At 37.7% G+C, this 19,145-nt stretch overlaps 1 protein-coding gene across 16 annotated transcripts in view; it reads left to right on the forward strand.

Moving 5' to 3' along the window:
- ITSN2 (intersectin 2) overlaps nt 1-19,145 on the forward strand; it is a 150,928-nt gene that overhangs the window by 23,279 nt on the left and 108,504 nt on the right. For 9 of the 16 annotated variants that reach the window (XM_053891105.1, XM_053891106.1, XM_053891103.1 and 6 more), the window contains one exon: nt 13,022-13,085. In XM_053891105.1, the coding sequence (XP_053747080.1) occupies nt 13,055-13,085 (31 nt within the window). In that variant the 5' untranslated portion in view covers nt 13,022-13,054. Of the gene's footprint in view, nt 1-13,021; nt 13,086-15,245; nt 15,348-19,145 lie in introns of those variants that run through there. The other 7 variants (XM_053891097.1, XM_053891096.1, XM_053891100.1 and 4 more) reach the window with 1 other exon arrangement.

The following is a 19,145-nucleotide window of genomic DNA, read 5'->3' on the forward strand; positions in this document are numbered from 1 at the left end:
TGGGTGCTGTGCTGACAGCTCAGCCTGAAGCCTGCTTCAGATTCTGTGTCTCCCTCGCTGTGTGCCCCTCTCCCACTTGTACTCTCTTTCTTGCTCTAAATTAAACATTAAAAAAAATTCTGTAGAATTTTCACTCATCATATGAGTGAAATCATATGATGTTTGTCTCTGACTTATTTTGCTTAGCATAATACACTCTAGTTCCATCCACATTGTTGTAAATGCAAGATTTCATTCTTTTTGATCTCTGAGTAGTATTCCATCGTGTGTGTGTGTGTGTGTGTGTGTGTGTGTATACACACTCTATATCTTCTGTACACACACACACACACACACACACACACACACACACACTATATCTTCTTTATCCATTCATTAGTTGATGAACATTTGGGCTCTTTCCATAATTTGATAGCGCTGTGTTAAACGTAGGGGTGCATGTGCCCCTTCAAATCAGCATTTTTGTATCCTTTAGATAAATACCCAGTAGTGCAACTGCTGTGTCCTTTTTAATTTTTTGAGGAACCTCCACACTGTTTTCCAGAGTGGCTGCACCAGTTTGCATTCCCACCAACAGTGCAAAAGGGTTCCCCTTTCTCCGCATCCTTACCAACATCTGTTGTTGTCTGAGTTGTTCGTGTTAGCCATTCTGACAGGTGTGAGGTGGTATCTCATTGTGGTTTTGATTTGTATTTCCCCGATGATGAGTGATGTTGAGCATCTTTTCTTATGCCTGTTAGCCATCTGGATGTCTTCTTCGGAGAAGTGTCTAATCATGTCTTCTGCCCATTTCTTCACTGGATTATTTGTTTTTGGGTGTTGAGTTTAATAAGTTCTTTATAGATTTTGGATACTAACCCTTTATCTGATATGCCATTTGCAAATATCTTCTCCCATTCTGTCATTTGCCTGTTATTTTGTTAGTCCCTTCACTGTCCAGAAGCTTTTCATTTTTGTGAGGTCGCAATAGTTCATTTTTGCTTTTGTTTCCCTTGCCTCCAGAGACGTGTTAGGTAAGAAGCTGCTGCGGCCAAGGTCAAAGAGGTTGTTTCCTGTTTTCTCCTCTAGGATTTTGATGGCTTCCTGGCTTATGTTTAGGTCTTTCATCCATTTTGAGTTTATTTTTGTGTGTGTTGTAAGAAAGTGGTCCAGGTTCATTTTTCTGCATGTCGCTGTCCACTTTTCCCAGCACCATTTGCTGAAGAGACTGTCTTTATTCCATTGGATGTTCTTTCCTGCTTTGTCAAAAATTAGTTGGCCATACGTTTGTGGGTCCATTTCTGGGTTGTCTGTTCTGTTCCATTGATCTGAGTGTCTGTTTTTGTGCCACTACCATACTGTCTTGATGATTACAGCTTTGTAATACAGCTTGAAGTCTGGAATTGTGATGCCTCTAGCTTTGGTTTTCTTTGTCAGAATTGCTTTGGCTATTCAGGGTCTTTTCTATTTGCATACAAATTTCAGGATTGTTCTAGCTCTGTGAAGAATGTTGGTGTTATTTTGATAGGGATTGCCTCGAATGTGTAGATTGCTTTGGGTAGTATTGACATTTTAACAATACTTGTTCTCTAATCCATGGGCATGGAATGTTTTTCCATTTCTTTGTGTCTTCTTCAGTTTCTTTCATAAGCTTTCTATAGTTTTCAGTATACAGATCTTTTACCTCTGGTTAGATTTGTTCCTAGGTATTTATGATTTTTGGCGCAGTTGTAAATGGGATCGATGCCTTGATTTCTCTTTCTGCTGTTAAATTATTGGTGTATAGAAATGCACCTGATTTCTGTACTTTGATTTTATATCCTGAGACTTAGCTGAATTCACATACCAGTTGTAGCAGTTTTTTGGTGGAGTCTTTTGGGTTTTCCATGTAGAGTATCACGTCATCTGTGAAGAGTGAAAGTTTGACTTCTTCTTTGCCAATTTGTATGCCTTTCATTTCTTTTTAAGTGTCTGATAGCTGAGGTTAGGGTGTTCCTGACCTTAAGGGGAAGCTCTCAGTTTGTCCCCATTGAGGATGATATTAACTGTGGGCCTTTCATATATGTCTGCTAGGTATTATTATAATAATACTTCTTTTTACAGCTATTGTTAGAGTTCTTTGCATTGTTAAGCTTTTCACTATTTCATATGAATTAGCTGCCACCTATTTTCCCAGGCCATGCTCTTCACTCTCCTTTTTTTTAAAAGTTTTTTTTTTTTAATGTTTATTTTTATTTTTGAGAGAGAGAGAGAACGGGGGAGGGGCAAAGAGAGAGGGAGACAGGATTTGAGACAGGCTTTGGGCTGAGCTGAAGTCAGTCAGAGTCTTTTTTTTTTTTTTCCTTTTTAAAAAAAAATTTTTTTTTTTAACGTTTATTTATTTTTCAGACAGAGAGAGACACAGCATGAACGGAGGAGGGGCAGAGAGAAAGGGAAACACAGAATCGGAAGCAGGCTCCAGGCTCTGAGCCATCAGCCCAGAGCCCAGCGCGGGGCTCAAACCCGCGGACCTCGAGATCGTGACCTGAGCTGAAGTCGGACGCTTAACCGACTGAGCCACCCAGGTGCCCCGAGTCAGAGTCTTAACCAGTTGAGCCACCCAGGCGCCCCATCTTCACTCTGCTTTTGCACATGCAATTACCTCTGCCTAGGATGTTTTTCTCCCACATTCTTTCATGTAACAGATGTTTCCATGTGTAAGGCATAAGCTAATTGAACACAAGCTGAAATGCACATATCTAGTTGATTCATGGGAACAAACATATTTGCATGTGACCTTCTCTTGTTGCTTAAAGAGAAATTTGTGCGTAGGCACCTGGGGGCCCAGGAGATCCAAGAGTTTGTTTTCAGCCCTGCCCTTTAGACTGTCTGGGCCCAAAGAGAAGAGAGGAAAAAGGGTTGCAAAGAAAAGCTGTACTTTCTCAACTCCTTTTCCTTTTGCTTCCAAACTTATATGTATCTTTCACCCTTATGTATCTTTCTTGTCCTATATTCCCAGAGCCAGAACTGTGTGCCCCATGTTCTTGCTTTATACTGTAGAGCTGTCTACTTTCTCTGGACTCCAGCTTCCATTATTAGGTAACCTCCTTTCCTCCTCCTTTTGGAAATTAAATCTCTCCCTCTTCCTCTAAAAATAGTTTTATTTTCCCATCTAAAAGGAGAGCCTTATAACCTTGCCTCTTTTCTAAAGCCTGTTATCTCTCCTCCCACCCTTTTTTCCTCTGTCCTTCTTGAGTCACCTACACTTCACCTGCCAATTACTGCCTGGTTTACTTCAGTTTGACTTTTACAGCCAGTTCCTTGCACTGGAACTACTCTCAAGCAGATTGCCAAAACTGATGGCTTAGTCTTGACTTCCGTGTCCTTTGACAATTATGACCATTATCTTGAAACACTTTCTTTATATCCTGATTTCTCCTTTTTTTTTTTTTTTTTTTTTAACCTCTTTTCTGATTGTTCTCCTGTTTCCTGTACATGCTTTTTGTGGATAATGTCATTCACTGACGTGTACAACCCTTCTCAGTCCGTGAGAACTACCAAATCTGGATCTGCAGCCTGGACAGAATCCTTACTGTCTCTTAGATGTTCCCACCTGTGTGTCTTTATAGGTATGTGTCACATTAGGTAAGTTAAAAATTGAACATTTTGTTGCCCCCCCCCCCCCCCAATCTTATATCCAGATTTCTACTTTCTTAGAGCTTCTGTCTTGGTTAATATTACCACTCTCCTGTCACCCAAGATAGAAACTGATCTTGATGTTCTTCTTTCATCATTATTTAGCTGATCAGAAAATGCTATCCGTTCTACCTCAGAAATCCCTCTTCTCTATTGTCCACATTCAAATTCACACCATCTGAATTATGTCCATCACTTCATAACTGGTATCCCTTTCTCAAGATACTCTTGTCCGGTTCAGTTGCCGTATTTTCAGAATTCTCTTCCTTTGCCCTTAAAAGATGAGGTTCTTCTCTTGTTTCTTATATATGCTTTCCCTGGATAAAGTCACTCACTGACAGTAAGACACCTATTCCTGGTCCTTGGTCACTACCAAATCTGGGCCTCTAGCTGGAACATATACTGTGTTTTAAATACTTGCTCTCTATGACTTGCACAGTGAAATTCAAAATCATTAGCATGACATACTTTGTTCCTTAAATTGTGTGATCTTGGCAAGTTGCTTAATCTATTTGGCTTCTCTTTGTTTCTAAAATGAGGGGGATGGAATTCAGTATGCTTTTAACTCTTTTTTTAAAAAGAAAAATCATCAGATAAAATATTATAGAGAAGCCTCAGTATGTAAAACACAAAAACAGAGCTACTTTCATTGAACTTGATATCCTCTTCCAGCGTCCTTCCCTCTTCCTTATCCTACCTCTGTTGTATCTCTTTTTGAAATTTCTAGAACTGGGAGGAGCAAGATTTAAAACTACTGTTTTTTTGTTTTTTTTTTTTTTTTAATGTTTATTTTTGAGAGAGGGAGATACAGAGTGCATGCGGGGAAGGGGCAGAGAGAGAGGGAGACACAGAACGGAAGCAGGCTCCAGAATCTGAGCTGTCAGCACAGAACCTGATGTGGGACTCAAACTCACAGACGTGAGCTTATGACCTGAGCCAAAGTCAGATGCTTAACCGACTTGAGACACCCAGGTGCCCCATATCTACTGGGTTTCTTAAGGTCCCTTTTAACACTTAAGATTAAGTGAGTTCTTTGAAATTACATGGCTCTCACATCACACTGTCTTTGAATAGGAAAGGCTTTACTGTGATACCCACTGTGTACTTTCCTTTTAACCAGTCCTTCTGTTAGATTCAGGTACTTTTCCTTTCTATCAGTGCCTGTCCACACACCTATACAGTGTCTTTCACTCTGAACATGCATGGGACCCACTTAATTTTCACTAACCTCACGTTAGGTCATTCTTACACAAATATTACCTCCTTTGTGATATGTGCCCTAGTTTAATTTACCTCTCAAGGAGTGTTAGCTCTGTCCTCTGGGTTCCCATAACATTTTCAAATCCTTATTATTATAGTGACTATTCATGTTTGATAAATATATAAATGGATGAATGAAAGAAGGTATGGATAGATAGGGAACAGCTGTAGAGAATATATGTACTCTGTAAATTTCATCTTACTGTAGAAACTATAAAGAAGTAGGTAATTTTGTTTCAGTCATTCTCTCATGGGACTGACCTTGATCTCCTTAGGAATCAGATGAGGAAGGAACATTTTCTCCTAACTAATCAGTAAGTTTGGAGAGTTGGCTCTATGTACATAGCACGTGAAGTGGAGGGGGCACTGGCGAAAGTTTTGTAAGATATGCCTTTGCGAACTTGATTATCTTGCTTTTGAATAGCAGGCCTTCAATCAAATTTACTTAAGCTAACCAGCAGGATTCAAAGTAGAATTGAAAAATCCAGGCCTTCCTTCCTATCCCAATATAAAATTGGAATTCAATAGGCAATAAAACTTACTCTCTAAAAACATACTTAAAAGAAAAAACAAATTATGAAAGGGATATTGCAAGGAACAATTTGCTCTAAAAGCCACAGCTCTGAGGCCTGCAGGGTGTCAAGGAAGTCATTTGTGTAGCCAGTTTCTTTTCTGTGTATTCAGTTCCACAGTGCCTCTCTCCGTGCTTCCCTTGCTTTGTTTTTGTTTATCTTACCCATACTACTCATTTACCCAATTCATTTGTTCAGCAAATATTTACTGAGCATTTTCTCTGGGAGATCTGTTTTAGCACTAGACCTAAATAAAAAATGGCCTCTGCCCAGAACAAGTGAAACACGTGAAATTGAAATACAGTATGATAAATGAGTTTACTGTGGCATGCACTAGATTGTGGACAACCTAGGAGACCATGACTAACTGAGCGCGCACACGTCTCTCAGAGAAGAGGTGACCTTTGAGTTGGGAGTTGAAGAATGAGAAGGAGGTGTGGTGAACGTGACAGAGAGAGCAGCTCTTTACAGAGAAATCGAGGAGTGAAAAAAGCATCCTGATTCCCCCTCCCCTCCAAAGGTGATGTTCTTAGAACATGTGAGTCAAGGGGTCATGTCAAGAGATGAATGTGGTAAAATAGATTGAGGTGAGGTTCTGAATCATGTTTCATACCATGTTTCTTACTAACAAATTTGGGCTTGAACTTGCAATTGTGACATAATTTTATCAGGAGAAGGGCATTAGTAGGTATTGTGGAAGAAAAAAAACTAGTAGCTTTCCAGAAGGGTCTCAAGGCAGGAAGACCATTTTAGGATGTTCATGCCCTAGTTCCCACAATCTCCCAGTGATGTACCTGGGAGTCTCTAGATTATGAAGTGTCCCCAGTGATATAGTCAGGTGAGTTGGGAAACTCCTATGTCCTGAGCATTGGACAGAAGAGATGTGGTTTCTAGAACCCGTTTTGCTGCTTACTAGCCCTGTGAGATTATACAAGTCTCTTAGTTTTCCTGTCCTGAAAATTGAAGGTTTTGGACTAATTACTGTGATTGTTTCCTTCTAAAGTTCTGTTCTTCTAAACAGACAAAAAAAATTCAGCTTTAATCAAGCTATTTTTAACTTAAAATGGCTGCAGTTTTCCCCTCTCTGGATTTTAAAGAAGGATTTCCTGCTCCTGTTGAAGCATTTCTACTTTTCTCTCCTTAGTATGAACATAGTTCCTGCATTTTCTACAAGGGGTATTTGCATTGTATTAATCCACTGCTTTCTTCTTTGCCTTGTGCCTATCATTTACCACATGTGTGTTTGTGGTATCTAAAAAGGTAACAGTGGCAGTCCTCTATTTATAATGTGCAAGAAAGTCTCCATATGAATATCCTAAAGCCATAGGTAATTAATAACAGTGTTTTAAATATATGATAACTGCAAACTGCCAAGATTGCCCATCATTACATGTTACCCCTTTTAAGGAATAGGGACAGGTGTTGGATGCTGACTCCAATCACACATGCCTGAAACTGGCAGCAGGCATGTAGCTGGGGAGATGCTGATAACTCCTTTCTTCCTCTGAGAGGGTTACACCAAGAGGACCAAGAATTAGCTGTCCCCTAATTTGTGTACATCATAGACCTATATGTGTGGACCTATGTGTTGGAAGACATCTCTGGTATGTTTGCCTTCTCCCCTACAAATGTGCCAACATTAAGTTGACCTGCTCCTTGCAGGAAGCTGTGACCCATTCATCATTAATTCTTATGCCCATTGGGGCACCCGGGTGGCTCAGTCAGTTAAGCATCCAGTCATAATCTCGAGGTTTGTGAGTTCGAGCCCTGTGTCGGGCTCTGTGCTGACAGCTCAGAGCCTGGAGTCTGCTTCAAATTCTGTGTCTCCTTGGGGCGCCTGGATGGCTCAGTTGGTTGAGCGACCCACTTTGGCTCAGGTCATGATCTCACGGTTTGTGAGTTCGAGTCCCACATCGGGCTCTGTGCTGACCACTCAGAGCCCGGAGCCTGCTTTCTGATTCTGTGTCTCCCTCTCTCTCTGCCCCTCCCCCACTCATGCTCTTGTCTCTCTCTGCCTCAGAAATAAAACATTAAAGGGGCGCCTGGGTGGCGCAGTCGGTTAAGCGTCCGACTTCAGCCAGGTCACGATCTCGCGGCCCGTGAGTTCGAGCCCCGCGTCAGGCTCTGGGCTGATGGCTCGGAGCCTGGAGCCTGTTTCCGATTCTGTGTCTCCCTCTCTCTCTGCCCCTCCCCCGTTCATGCTCTGTCTCTCTCTGTCCCAAAAATAAATAAAAAACGTTGAAAAAAAAAAAATTAAAAAAAAAAAAAGAAATAAAACATTAAAAAAAATTAAGAAAAAAAAATCTGTCTCCTTCTATCTCTGCCCCTCCCCCACTTGTGCTCTGTCTCTCTCAAAAATAAATACATGTAAAAAATTAAAAAAAAATGATTATGCCCATTTAAGAGAAGAGGAGGCAGATAACGCCCCTGGGAAGCCCCATCAGCTTTAGAATTAGGTTTGGGATTGCATGCTGGCTTCATCACTTAGTGAATTTAGGCAAGTAATTTAACCTTTCACTTTCCTCATCTGTGAAATGAATACAGTATCACCCGCCTTGCAGGGATATTGTGAAGATTATTAGTGTTATTAAAGGTGTCCAGCAGTATCTGGCACCTGGAAGCCGATTCTCCAATCTCCTCTGTTTCTCCTCTGAAGCTCCCGGAACATATTAGATTCTCAGTATTGAGCGTGACACATAAGTGAGTAATAGAAGTGTATTGCATTAATACTAGGCACTCATTAAATGGTAGCTATTATGATTACATAGAGTAAAACAATTGATATTTTTAACGTAAAATGTACCTGTTGAATTTTTCAAAATTCCAATTGTTATTTTTTTGCATAGGTACTATCCAGGTAGATTAGTAGAATTGTTAAGCAATTCAACGACAGGGCAGAAAGAATTGATACAAAGCCAACAGGTATGAAATAGCATGCTTTAAAAGCTTATTGGTTCCAACAAATTGTGCTACCATAGTCAGATGTTACCACAGTCAATCAAATGTCACATGCATACATACAAGTAAGAATATGATACCTGTATGCATGGCAGGCTAGATCTCGTGTACCAGGTAAAGAAGATTCTGGGGGCTGCTGGGTGGCTCAATCGGTTAAGTGTCTGACTTCGGCTCAGGTCATGATCTCACGGTTAGTGGGTTCGAGCCCCACATAGGGCTCTGTGCTGACAGCTCAGACCCTGAAGCCTGCTTCAAATTCTGTCTCCCTCTCTCTCTGCCCCTCCCCCACTCATGCTCTCTCTGTCTCTCAAAAATAAATGTTAAAAAAAAAAAAAGATTCTGTAATACCAGTTCCTTCAGCTTGTTTGAAGGGATTTGCCCTCCCTGCCCTTTATATTATTTGATTCATTCTTTGGTTTTATTTCAGAATTATACCTGTGATTATTGAGCATCTGTTATGTGGCATTCTGATGTATTCATAGAATATGTAATGACTAGCCAGAAGTCCTAGATAGGTAATCTTTAAGTTTTAAACCTAGATCTAACTGATTAAGGCTTTGTGATCCTGGGATCCTCTTCTTTGTCTTTGTAAGTGCATGCTTTCTCTTCAAACTGTCTTTGGTAATTCACATGCTTTTATGCAGTTATACAGTGTGTTGCATGTAATGCTTTTGGAGGATTTTTCTCCTACATTTTAAAACTATCTCAGTCTCAGAGACCTAATAAATAGACTTACTGCATATTTGTAAGTAAATAGTTTCTTTGCAGGCATGTAACTTATTTTGGTTTAACATTACTAATGATAATTTAAAATGGGGAAAGTAAAAGTGTTATTCTTTTTTGTAGAATTTCTATATTGAGGAAGTTTTCATCATAAATCGATTTATGAGACCTCCTCTCTGTTTACTTTTTTTTTAAACTAGTTCACCCAGTCTCACAGACAAATTCTGGGAGTCATCTCTTTGATTCCTTTTACTTCATAGTCCTTCATATATAAAGAGTCGCTGAATTCTACCTGTTTTAAACCCTTCATTGTTTTTCTAGTTCATCCTATCTCTTCTGTTCCATCTGTCACTATTTTATTTTTTAACTGTTTGTTTATTTTTGAGAGAGAAAGAGAGACAGTGCATGAGTGGGAGAGGGGCAGAAAGAGAGGAAGACACAGAATTCAAAGCAGGCTCCAGGCTCTGAGCTGTCAGCACAGAGCCTGATGCGGGGCTTGAACTCATGAACAGTGAGATCAACCTGAGCTGAAGTTGGCCACTTAACCGACTGAGCCACCCAGGAGCCCCATCTGCCTGTCACTATTTTAGATCAGGTGCCAGTTGTTGTTTTCATCTCTTACCTAACTGATCTCCCTGATGTAGTCTTGGTCTTTTCTTCACCATTGATTGTCTTAAGTGAAATCTGTGTCCCTCTCCTTAAAACCTTTTAAAACTCCTAGCGAGCTATGGGTTCAAATTCAGTGTTCTTACAATTTATAATTATAAATTATATAAAACAATTTAATTACAATATAAAACAATATAAACAATATAAAACAAATACAATATAAAACAAAATATAAAAACAATAATAATTAGTTACAATTATAACTAATTCTTACTCCTTAAGTGAGTTCTTGACTACTCCACCATGGTTTAGATACTACTTTTCTGTGCGGTAAACAACTCAAAAAGCTGAACTTTATATTACCTTTGGAGAAAGGAGTGAAGAAAAAACTAACTTGTACATAGGTAGAATTTCCTCCCTACCTAAGAAGAGTGTAGTTATAGGTGAAGTCTAAGTGTGGTAACAGGTTTAAAGCTCCATTGCAGTAAAGATTTTTTTTTTTTCATTCCAGTAAAGTTAACATAGTGATTCAGTGACTTTATACAAATTACTTAGTGCTCATCATGTTAAGTGTACTCTTAATCCCCTTTACCTAGTGCACACATTCACCCCCAGCCCCACCCCACGTCCACTCTGGTAACCACCTGTTCTCTATAAGAGTTGGGGGCACCTGGGTGGCTCAGACGGTTAAGCATCCGACTTCGGCTCAGGTCATGATCTCAGGGTTTGTGAGTTCAAGCCCCACATTGGGCTCTGTGCTGACAGCTCAGAGCCTGGAGCCTGCTTCAGATTCTGTGTCTCCCTCTCTCTCTTACCCTCCCTTGCTCATGCTCTGTCTCTTTCTCAAAAATAAATAAAAACATTAAAAAAAATTTTTAAAAAAGAGTCTGTTTTTTGGTTTGTCTCTTTTTTTTCTTTGTTTCTTAAATTCTGCATATGAGTGAAATTATTTGTGTTTCTCTGACTTATTTCACTTAGCATTATACCCTCTGGATCCATCTGTGTTGTTGCAAATGGCAAGATCATTCTTTTTTATGGCTAAGTAATTTTCTATTTTATATATATATACCACATTTTCTTTATTCATTATCTGTAGATGGACAACTGGACTACTTCCATAATTTGGCTATTGTAAATAATGTAAATAATGTAAACATAGGGGTGCATATACCTTTTCAAATTAGTGTTTTCATGTTCTTTGGGTAAATACCCATTAAGAAGTACTGGATCATATGGTAATGCTATTTTTAATTTTTGAGGAACCTCCATACTGTCTTCCATAGTGGCTGTACCAGTTCACATTCCTACCAGTAGTGCAAGAGGGTTCCTTTTTCTCCACATCCTCAACAACACTTGTTTCTTGTGTTTTTCATTTTAGCTATTCTGACAGGTGTGAGGTGATATCTCATTGTGATTTTGATTTGCATTTCCCTGATGATTAGTGATATTGAGCATCTTTTCATGTGTCTGTTGACCGTCTATATGTCTTTCTTTGAAAAATGTCTGTTCATCTGCCCATTTTTAATTAGATCATTTGTTTTTTGGGTGTTGGGTTTTATATGTTCTTTATATATTTTGGATACTAACCCTTTATCAGATATGTCATTCCCAAATACCTTCTCCCATCCAGTAGCTTGTCTTTCAGTTTTATTGACAGTTTCCTTAGCTATGTAGAAGCTGCACTAAAGAAAGAACTAACATTCTAAAGAAAGAATGTACACTTTAAGAGGGAGGTTGGTAGCATACAGAAAAGGTGGGAGTCAGAAGAGTAAAGTTGGTAGTGCCGTTCAGAGTATTATTGGAGATTGAACCATCCCTGTTGGGTAGTCCTTGCATGTTCTTGTGTAGATAAATGTGTCGGCCTGTTAGTGCCTGATAGCATTAAGCATTCTAATCACTGTCGACTCCCTTTGCTCACCACATAATGATCTGATCGACATTTAGTAGACATTATAGTTTGCTTTATAGGAAGAAAAACTACTGTTAGTTTCTTGGCTATTAAATTTCTCTTCGTAAATCAGTATGTTGGATTTATATACCAATCTTTTGTTAGTGTGACTTTTGGTGGTTATACTGATACAGTTCTATATCTCTTCAAGCACACTGAATTGACTAACATATAGTACCTTGTAGCACTTCTTGGTAGCTGGTTAGCCAGCTTCTCCAGTGACACCTTGCCATGATGCGTAACTGTTTATGACTTCTTTGTTCCAATGGCTTGTGCAAACATTTTTCTTTGGGCTTCTAAAAATGTTAATATTTCAATGATTTGGGTAAATTGGAGAGCTACTGAATGGTCTTTTAATATAGTGATGTTTCCCTACAATGTTATAATCCATGGTTTTAATTACTAAGTACATTGTTGTAAATTTGCTATGTCTTCACTCGCCCTAACCAGTCCTACCCTCAAGATTTGTGGAATAAATTTTGAATTTTGAATTTATTCATAGTAAAATAATGAATTCAGGGTTCAAAATTATACTGCACTCTTCCTTCCTGGATGTTTGCAAAATAGCAGGCATTTATCAGACACTCACTGTATCTCAAGCGGTGTACTGGATTATGTTTAATACTTAAAACAACTCTAATGTAAAGTATTTTTTATAGATAAGGAATCTGAGACCCAGAAAGGTTAATAACTCTCCCATGGTCACAGCTAGGAAAATAGCAGAGTTGGGATTTAAATCACAGCTGTTAATTCCCAAAGTTACTTCTTTCCCTAGTGCATTTAGTTATGTTTAGATAAACATATATGTTATAGTAATTCTAGATAATTTTTATAAACCTGTGGAACTCTGTGCTACATTTATTTTGGATATTTTTCTTGTTTGGGGATTGAAAAAAAAAGAGTATCTTGGTTTCCATGTCATTTTATATACTTAATTTATACAATTGATATCTCTGAAATAAAATCTTGCCTTGTTAGAACAACCTTCCTCTCTCCCAAGCTAATTTCTACAAAGTTGGCTCATGCCAGCAGCTTCTTTATTCAGTATTTTCTATGACATATGTGACTGTTTTTCTTATAAGTGTTCCTATTTTAAAAGGCAGCACCATTACCCAACAAAGTCTCCTACCCTTCCCCAAATGTAAATCCTGCCTCTTCAGCAGCGGCAGCACTCTGCATTGTCTTCCATTGGAAGTGTGAGCTGAAGGGGACAGACATTCCCACTGCTAAGCTGGTGCACTAACGCTCCGATCTGCCCTTGTTGTATTATTAATGGCACAATGTTTTTATGTTGCAGATGGCTGAGAGCTAGCAAGGAAAATTCAGGACCATGATGGCTCAGTTTCCCACAACTATGAATGGTAAGCCGCTTTGTGCTTGTGGCAAGATAAAGAGGTTATGGGTTTTGGGGGTGTTTTTTTTGTAGAGGTTATAAAATACTCATTTTGATATTTTTCCTTAAGCTTATAAATGCAAAACTTAAAGTATTCTTCCTGAAAATGTTTTGATAGTTTACTTCAGAACACTGCAGTAGTTCCTGTGACTCAGTATAAGCATGTCTGCAGTATCATCTGGTATGTGTGTTTGCCTTTGAGCAGTTAAGAATAACCTAAAGGTATTTCGTGTTTGTTGCATAAAATGGGAGGACAGAAAGCAGAGTGCTATAAGGTGAAGAATATTAAAGATGTTTTCTATAGCTTGGGATGATTGTATAATGAGTAAGCCAATAAAGATTCATTTAGTAATCTATGCATATAGTTAAGTTTTCTTTTTATTAAGGATTGTGTATGCCTACACACATAATTGTTTAATATGAAACATTTTTAAAGAAAATGTTTAAGTAATTTCAGTAACAGAAATCTTTTAAAGCTTCTTTTCTGATTCTAGTTTTAATTCTTTTCCCAAATACAAATTGACCCACCTTAGTATTAAGTTACTGTGTATGTCATATAGAATTAATTGAGAAAATGCATTATGTTTTTAAATTGCTAAAGAAATCTAAAATGCAAAGTTCTTAATTTTGTGGTAAATTTCATTAGCCAATTACAAATAAAAAATAATAGAGAGTCTAGTCAGTAATTCTTTAACGTTTAAATTGAAAGCAGTTATATTAAAGAACATTAGGGGAAAAAAAGAGGGAAGCATCATGAATAATTCTATCACTTGCAAAAAAGCAATTCTGTTTTAATGTTACCATCTAGTATTTGATCAATTACATTTTTAAAAAATTTTCAGTCATAAGGCCAAATTAAGCACATCATTAATACAAAAATACATGTTGTATATCTAAAATTTTAAGACTCAGGATTGACCTTGTGAGATTTAGGAAAGTTTTGGAAAAATGAATTATTTGTGTAAGAGGTAAAACTAAATTCTGTGTGGAAGAATTCAGTGTTGAGGAGCTTGAGATAAAGGTTTTGTTTTGTTTTTTTGCCTTTTCAGAATTCTTATTTAAAGATCAATGTGAGCATTGCTGGAAATGGTGTGGGATTATGAAGATTATTTGATGCCACAATTTTTAAAAATTAAATAATGGGGTTTTTTTTCCATAATGAGTAGTAAACATAAGTTTAGAATCAGGGTAATAATTATGGTAGTAATGTGCTCTTCCCAAATTTGAGGATTTCTGTGCACCATACAAAGGAGTTTGTATTAAATACATAGTTTAGTTATAAACTTCAACCAAAGTGTTAAGAAGTATTATAAACCAAATGAACATGAAAGAAAGCAGTGTAGGCCCAGTCTTACTTCATTCTGTTTCTTCCATTCCCTTAACATTTATGTATCTATTTTGTAGCTCATTGCATTGTATATAAAAGAATGAATAATATCAGACAAAATGTTGGACAGTTACTTATAAGTGGTGTATAGGAATAAAGGTAGTAATTTTTTAAAACTTCTGAAGAATTGATAACAAATGTAGACTGTGATATCCTCCCACTTTGTTTATAATGTAGTTGAAGATTGAGGATAATCTTGTATGTATCTAAATGAAGTGCAATTCAGAGATTAAGATCTTACTGGAAGAGGTATCCACGTATGTAGCACAAAGCCTTCCAAAGCAGTGTTTGCTCTTCTAGCAAATCCTCAATTATAGATGATGATAAATCTTTTCGATGCCCAGTACTGTTGGAACTTGTCTATAAGTGCCCTAGACCAAGCCATGTTTCTAAACGCTTCTGACGTATTTCTCGTATTTTGCCCTGTTTTATCATCCCAAGACTAACCACAGACTTTAGACTTACTTGGTCTCACAGAGCTGTGCTGCCTATATAGTAGCCATTAGCTACATGTGACTGACTATTTCAACTTAAATTTAAATTAATAAAAATTAAATAAATTCAGTCCCTCAGTCACATAGCCACATTTCAAGTTCTCAAAGCCACATGTGGCCAGTGGCCATTGTGTTGGAAATGGTGTGGGATACAGATACAGAACATTTACGTCATCTTAGAAAGTTCTATTGAGCAGATATTCTTTTCTTAGTCTCTTTGATGCTTCACTTCCCATCTCCTCAACAGAGCAAAAAAGATCAGTGCGTCATATTTTTACCACTCGTGACTCTAATTCTGGTGTCTTCTGCACCAGCAGAATCATCCTTGCCAGAGTCTTCTTTAATCATGGTAGGTTTGCTTTCTGCTTTTCAAACATGTAATGAAATTGTAAATACAGAGAGCCTGATATTTGAGTCATCAGGTGATAAGCAAGAGGGTACTTCAGATTCATGTCACTGCCTGTTGACTGCAGTGTAACGTAGCTTGTTCCAGCCTTAAAATCATGGGGGTACTGAAGTTGGTTCTCTGAGTAAGAGGTTCTGAAGCCTGTGGCAGTGGCCATATCCAAAATATGGAAGAGGGGAGGGAACAGGAACAGCAAATGGCTTTAGGAAGAAAAAAATGCCATTTTATTTTTAGAGTTTCATTACCTTTTTAGAGTTTGAGAGTTTATTAGTCTTTTCATCTCTGTAATTAGGAAATTGTTAACATTGGGCCTACAGAATCATATATAGTACTGTCTGCATTTCTGACAGCCCAAGGATTTATTATTCAAGTCCCAGTTGAGGCTTTAGTTCTATCTAGACCAGTATTCTAGTTGTACTTTAGAGCTTGAAGTTTGTACTGGGTCAACATCTATCATTTGACGATTATTTTGAACTGGACCCAGAAATAGTCTTCATTTAATTTCATAGCATACGAGCAGGGTATAACATGTTTGAGTTGTGTACATTCAGAACTAAGTGTTAGAATACTGCTGACTACTCAGCTGTGTGACTTAACCTTGTGGAGTGTGTGTGTGTGTGTGTGTGTGTGTGTGTACATATGCATATACATGTGTGGTGTATCTATATATGTAAAACAGAGATGACACTATTTACTGCAGGGGATTTAGCATATAGTGGTTGTTCTATAAATGTGTATTTTTCCTTCTGCATAGACCATAAGAACATTTTTGACAGAGCCGGTAGGTGAGAAGATGAGAATAAGCAACAGAAATCTTTATGAAAATACCACATTCTCAATTTAGTGATGAGTGGGGGAAGTGGATAGAATTTTAATACATTTCTAAAGTGGTCAGACAGTGTAAAATGTTGTTAGCTTTTTAAGGAAATATTAAACATTAACCCCAAAACTTGGGTTTTTCTGACTTTCTATAAGGCTTACAAACAACTAAAGACTAATATTGGGAGATGTTTTACTGGAAGTTCAAAATAATAAACTGTTGGCTCTTTAAAAGATTCTGTTAGTATATATTCTAAGAAAGCCAGAATTGGATCAACTGTTTTAAAATTGTTTTTGAAGTATATATTTTTCCTACTTTTCTTATTGCTATTTAACTTTTCCTTTCTGTAAAACTTTTAGTGCATTAATATCTTTTGTTTTAATGTCATTTTTTTGAAGTGCTCACATTTAAAGATTAAATACTACCTGAAAATTATTCCTTGTTATAATGCTTTAGAACATTTTTAATCTGTAAGTGACATTAATCATAATATTTAATCATGATTGTTGTATGTGATTCTTTTGGCTAAGGGAGTCTCTGAGCTCCTTTAAGGAGTTCATTTCATTCATCCTTGTACCCCTGGTCCTTGGTCACAATGGTGCCCCCTAAGTGTTTTTTGACTGAATGTATACAAAGGTGTAAGGGTGGCTGGTTGGAGTAATGAAGAACTAAGCAAGAAATCAGATAGGTTGCATTGGCCACTGTCAAGATAGGTAGCCAAGGAAAGGTGAGGAGGTGGTGGGACATAAGAAAGCACTATCCTGATGCCACGGGGCCCTCTGCAGTCTTAGGAAGCAGTCTCCCTTGCCCAGGGGATGTGCCCTGCTGTGTGTTAGAGCAGCTCAGGCCTTCCTAACCAGACTCTCCAGACTTTAAATAGCCTTCAGTTTTCTGACTAAAAAGCCTCGCTCTCAGTATTTTCTGGCAAGGGTACCTTTACCAGAAAGGAAAGAGACTGAGAAAGATTTTAATGCTCTGACTTCTCCTTAATTATACTGTTCCCTGGGATTGGGTTGAGTAAGGAAACTAATTTATTGAGTAGCCTCCATGTAGCAAGCATATATTAGATGCTATATTTTTATTTTGTTTAATTTTTAAGTTGGGCGTATTGAGGTATAATTCACCCTTCTTAAGTATATAGTTTGATGAGTTTTAACAAATGTATACAGTCATGTAAATCGGGATATGGAACATTTCCGTCACCCAAAAGTTTCCCTCACCACCCTCCTTTGCCACTGGCAACCACTGGTCAGATTTCTGTCCCTGCAGTTTTGCTTTTTCCAGAATGTCATATAAATGAAATTCTTTCATTGCGGAGTAGAATTCCATTGTATAAATGTGTACCACAAGTTGTTTGTGCATTCATCTGCAGAACACCTCTGGGTTATTTCCAGATTTTGGTCTCTAAACCAAATGTCTAAAGCTGCTGTAATCATCAGAGGACAGATTTTTATTTGGAAAAAGTCTTCATTTCTCTTGGGTAAATACCTAGGAGTTTAATGCTGGGTTGCAATGGGAAATGCATATTTTAACTTCATAAGAAGTTATCAGACTCTTTTTTTTCTAAATCGTTTCCTTCCCCATCAGTTATGTGAAAGTTTGAGTTGCTCAGCATCCTTGTCAACAGTTTTTTTTTTTAATTTTAGGCATTCTATAGGCATGGAGTGGTATCTTACTGTAGTTTTTCTTCCTTTTTTTCTTTTTAAATTTTAGAGAGAAAGAGTGAAAGAATCTCAAGCAGACTCCACACCCAGGGCAGTATTACTGTAGTTTTCTTATGCATTTCCCTGATGATCAATGACGTTGAACATCGTGTCACATGCTTTTTGCCATCTGTGTATCTTCAATATGTCTGTTCATATGTCTGTTCAAATCTTTTGCCCATTATTTGAGGCAGGGAGCAGGGATTGTCTTAATGAGTTGAATAGTGCTTTATATATGCTGGATACATGTTCTTTATTATGTTTTGCAAATATTTTCTTCCAGTCTGTAGCTTCTCTTTTTATTTTAACAGTGTCTTTAAGAAAGGAGAAGTCCAGCTTAACAAAAAGTTTAAATCATTTGGGTAGTTTTTGCCCTAAAAAGCCATTCCCTAATCCAAAGTCACAAAGATTTTCTTCTTTGCTTTCTTCAAGAAGTTTCATAGTTTGGCTCCTGTGTTTAATTCTATGATCCATTTAGAGTTAATTATTGTATATGGTGCAGGATTGAGGTGGTTTGGGTTTTTTCTTGTTGTTCCTGTGGATGTCTGGTTCTTTCAGAACATCTTTCAGAACATCCACATGTTTCAATGGAAGGGCTATCTTTTCCCCACCAAATTATTTTGATGTCTTTGTTGAAATCAAGTGACGATATATTTGTGGGTCTATTTCTTTTGAACTATCATGGCAGATAGTTTAAGATTCTTAATTAAGTCTGTGGATTCTAATCCTATCTTTTAACACTTAACAACTTTGATACTTTGGGCAAATTATTTAATTTTCCCATGCTTCTGTTTCCTCCTCTGGAAAACAGTGATAGTAGTAATAGTTACCTCATAGAATTCTTGTGAGACTTTTAGAAACAATACACATAAAGCTCTTAGAAAAATACCTAACATGTGGCAAGTTTTATTAAATGTTAGCTGTTGTTATTTTACCAATCTAATAGATGAAAAATTATATTTAGTGTTATTTTTAGAATAGACACATTACACATTACATATGGTTTTTACGACCACCCCATAAGCTTACATAATCTTCCTAATTTTTGGAGGCAGCAGCTAAGGTACAGGGAATGTGAGCCTCTTCTCCATAAATATTGGGAGACTGTGTAGCAGAGTTTGGGCTCTCTGAGTTCTAATCTCAGCTCTGCCACTTGTTAGTTGTGCGACCTTGAGCGACTAGCTTTGCCGTCAGGGCTTTTGCTTTCCTCACCTGTGT

Source organism: Panthera pardus, unplaced genomic scaffold, assembly GCF_024362965.1.
Source record: "Panthera pardus isolate Hobbes unplaced genomic scaffold, ASM2436296v1 HiC_scaffold_26, whole genome shotgun sequence".
NCBI lineage: Eukaryota > Metazoa > Chordata > Mammalia > Carnivora > Felidae > Panthera > Panthera pardus.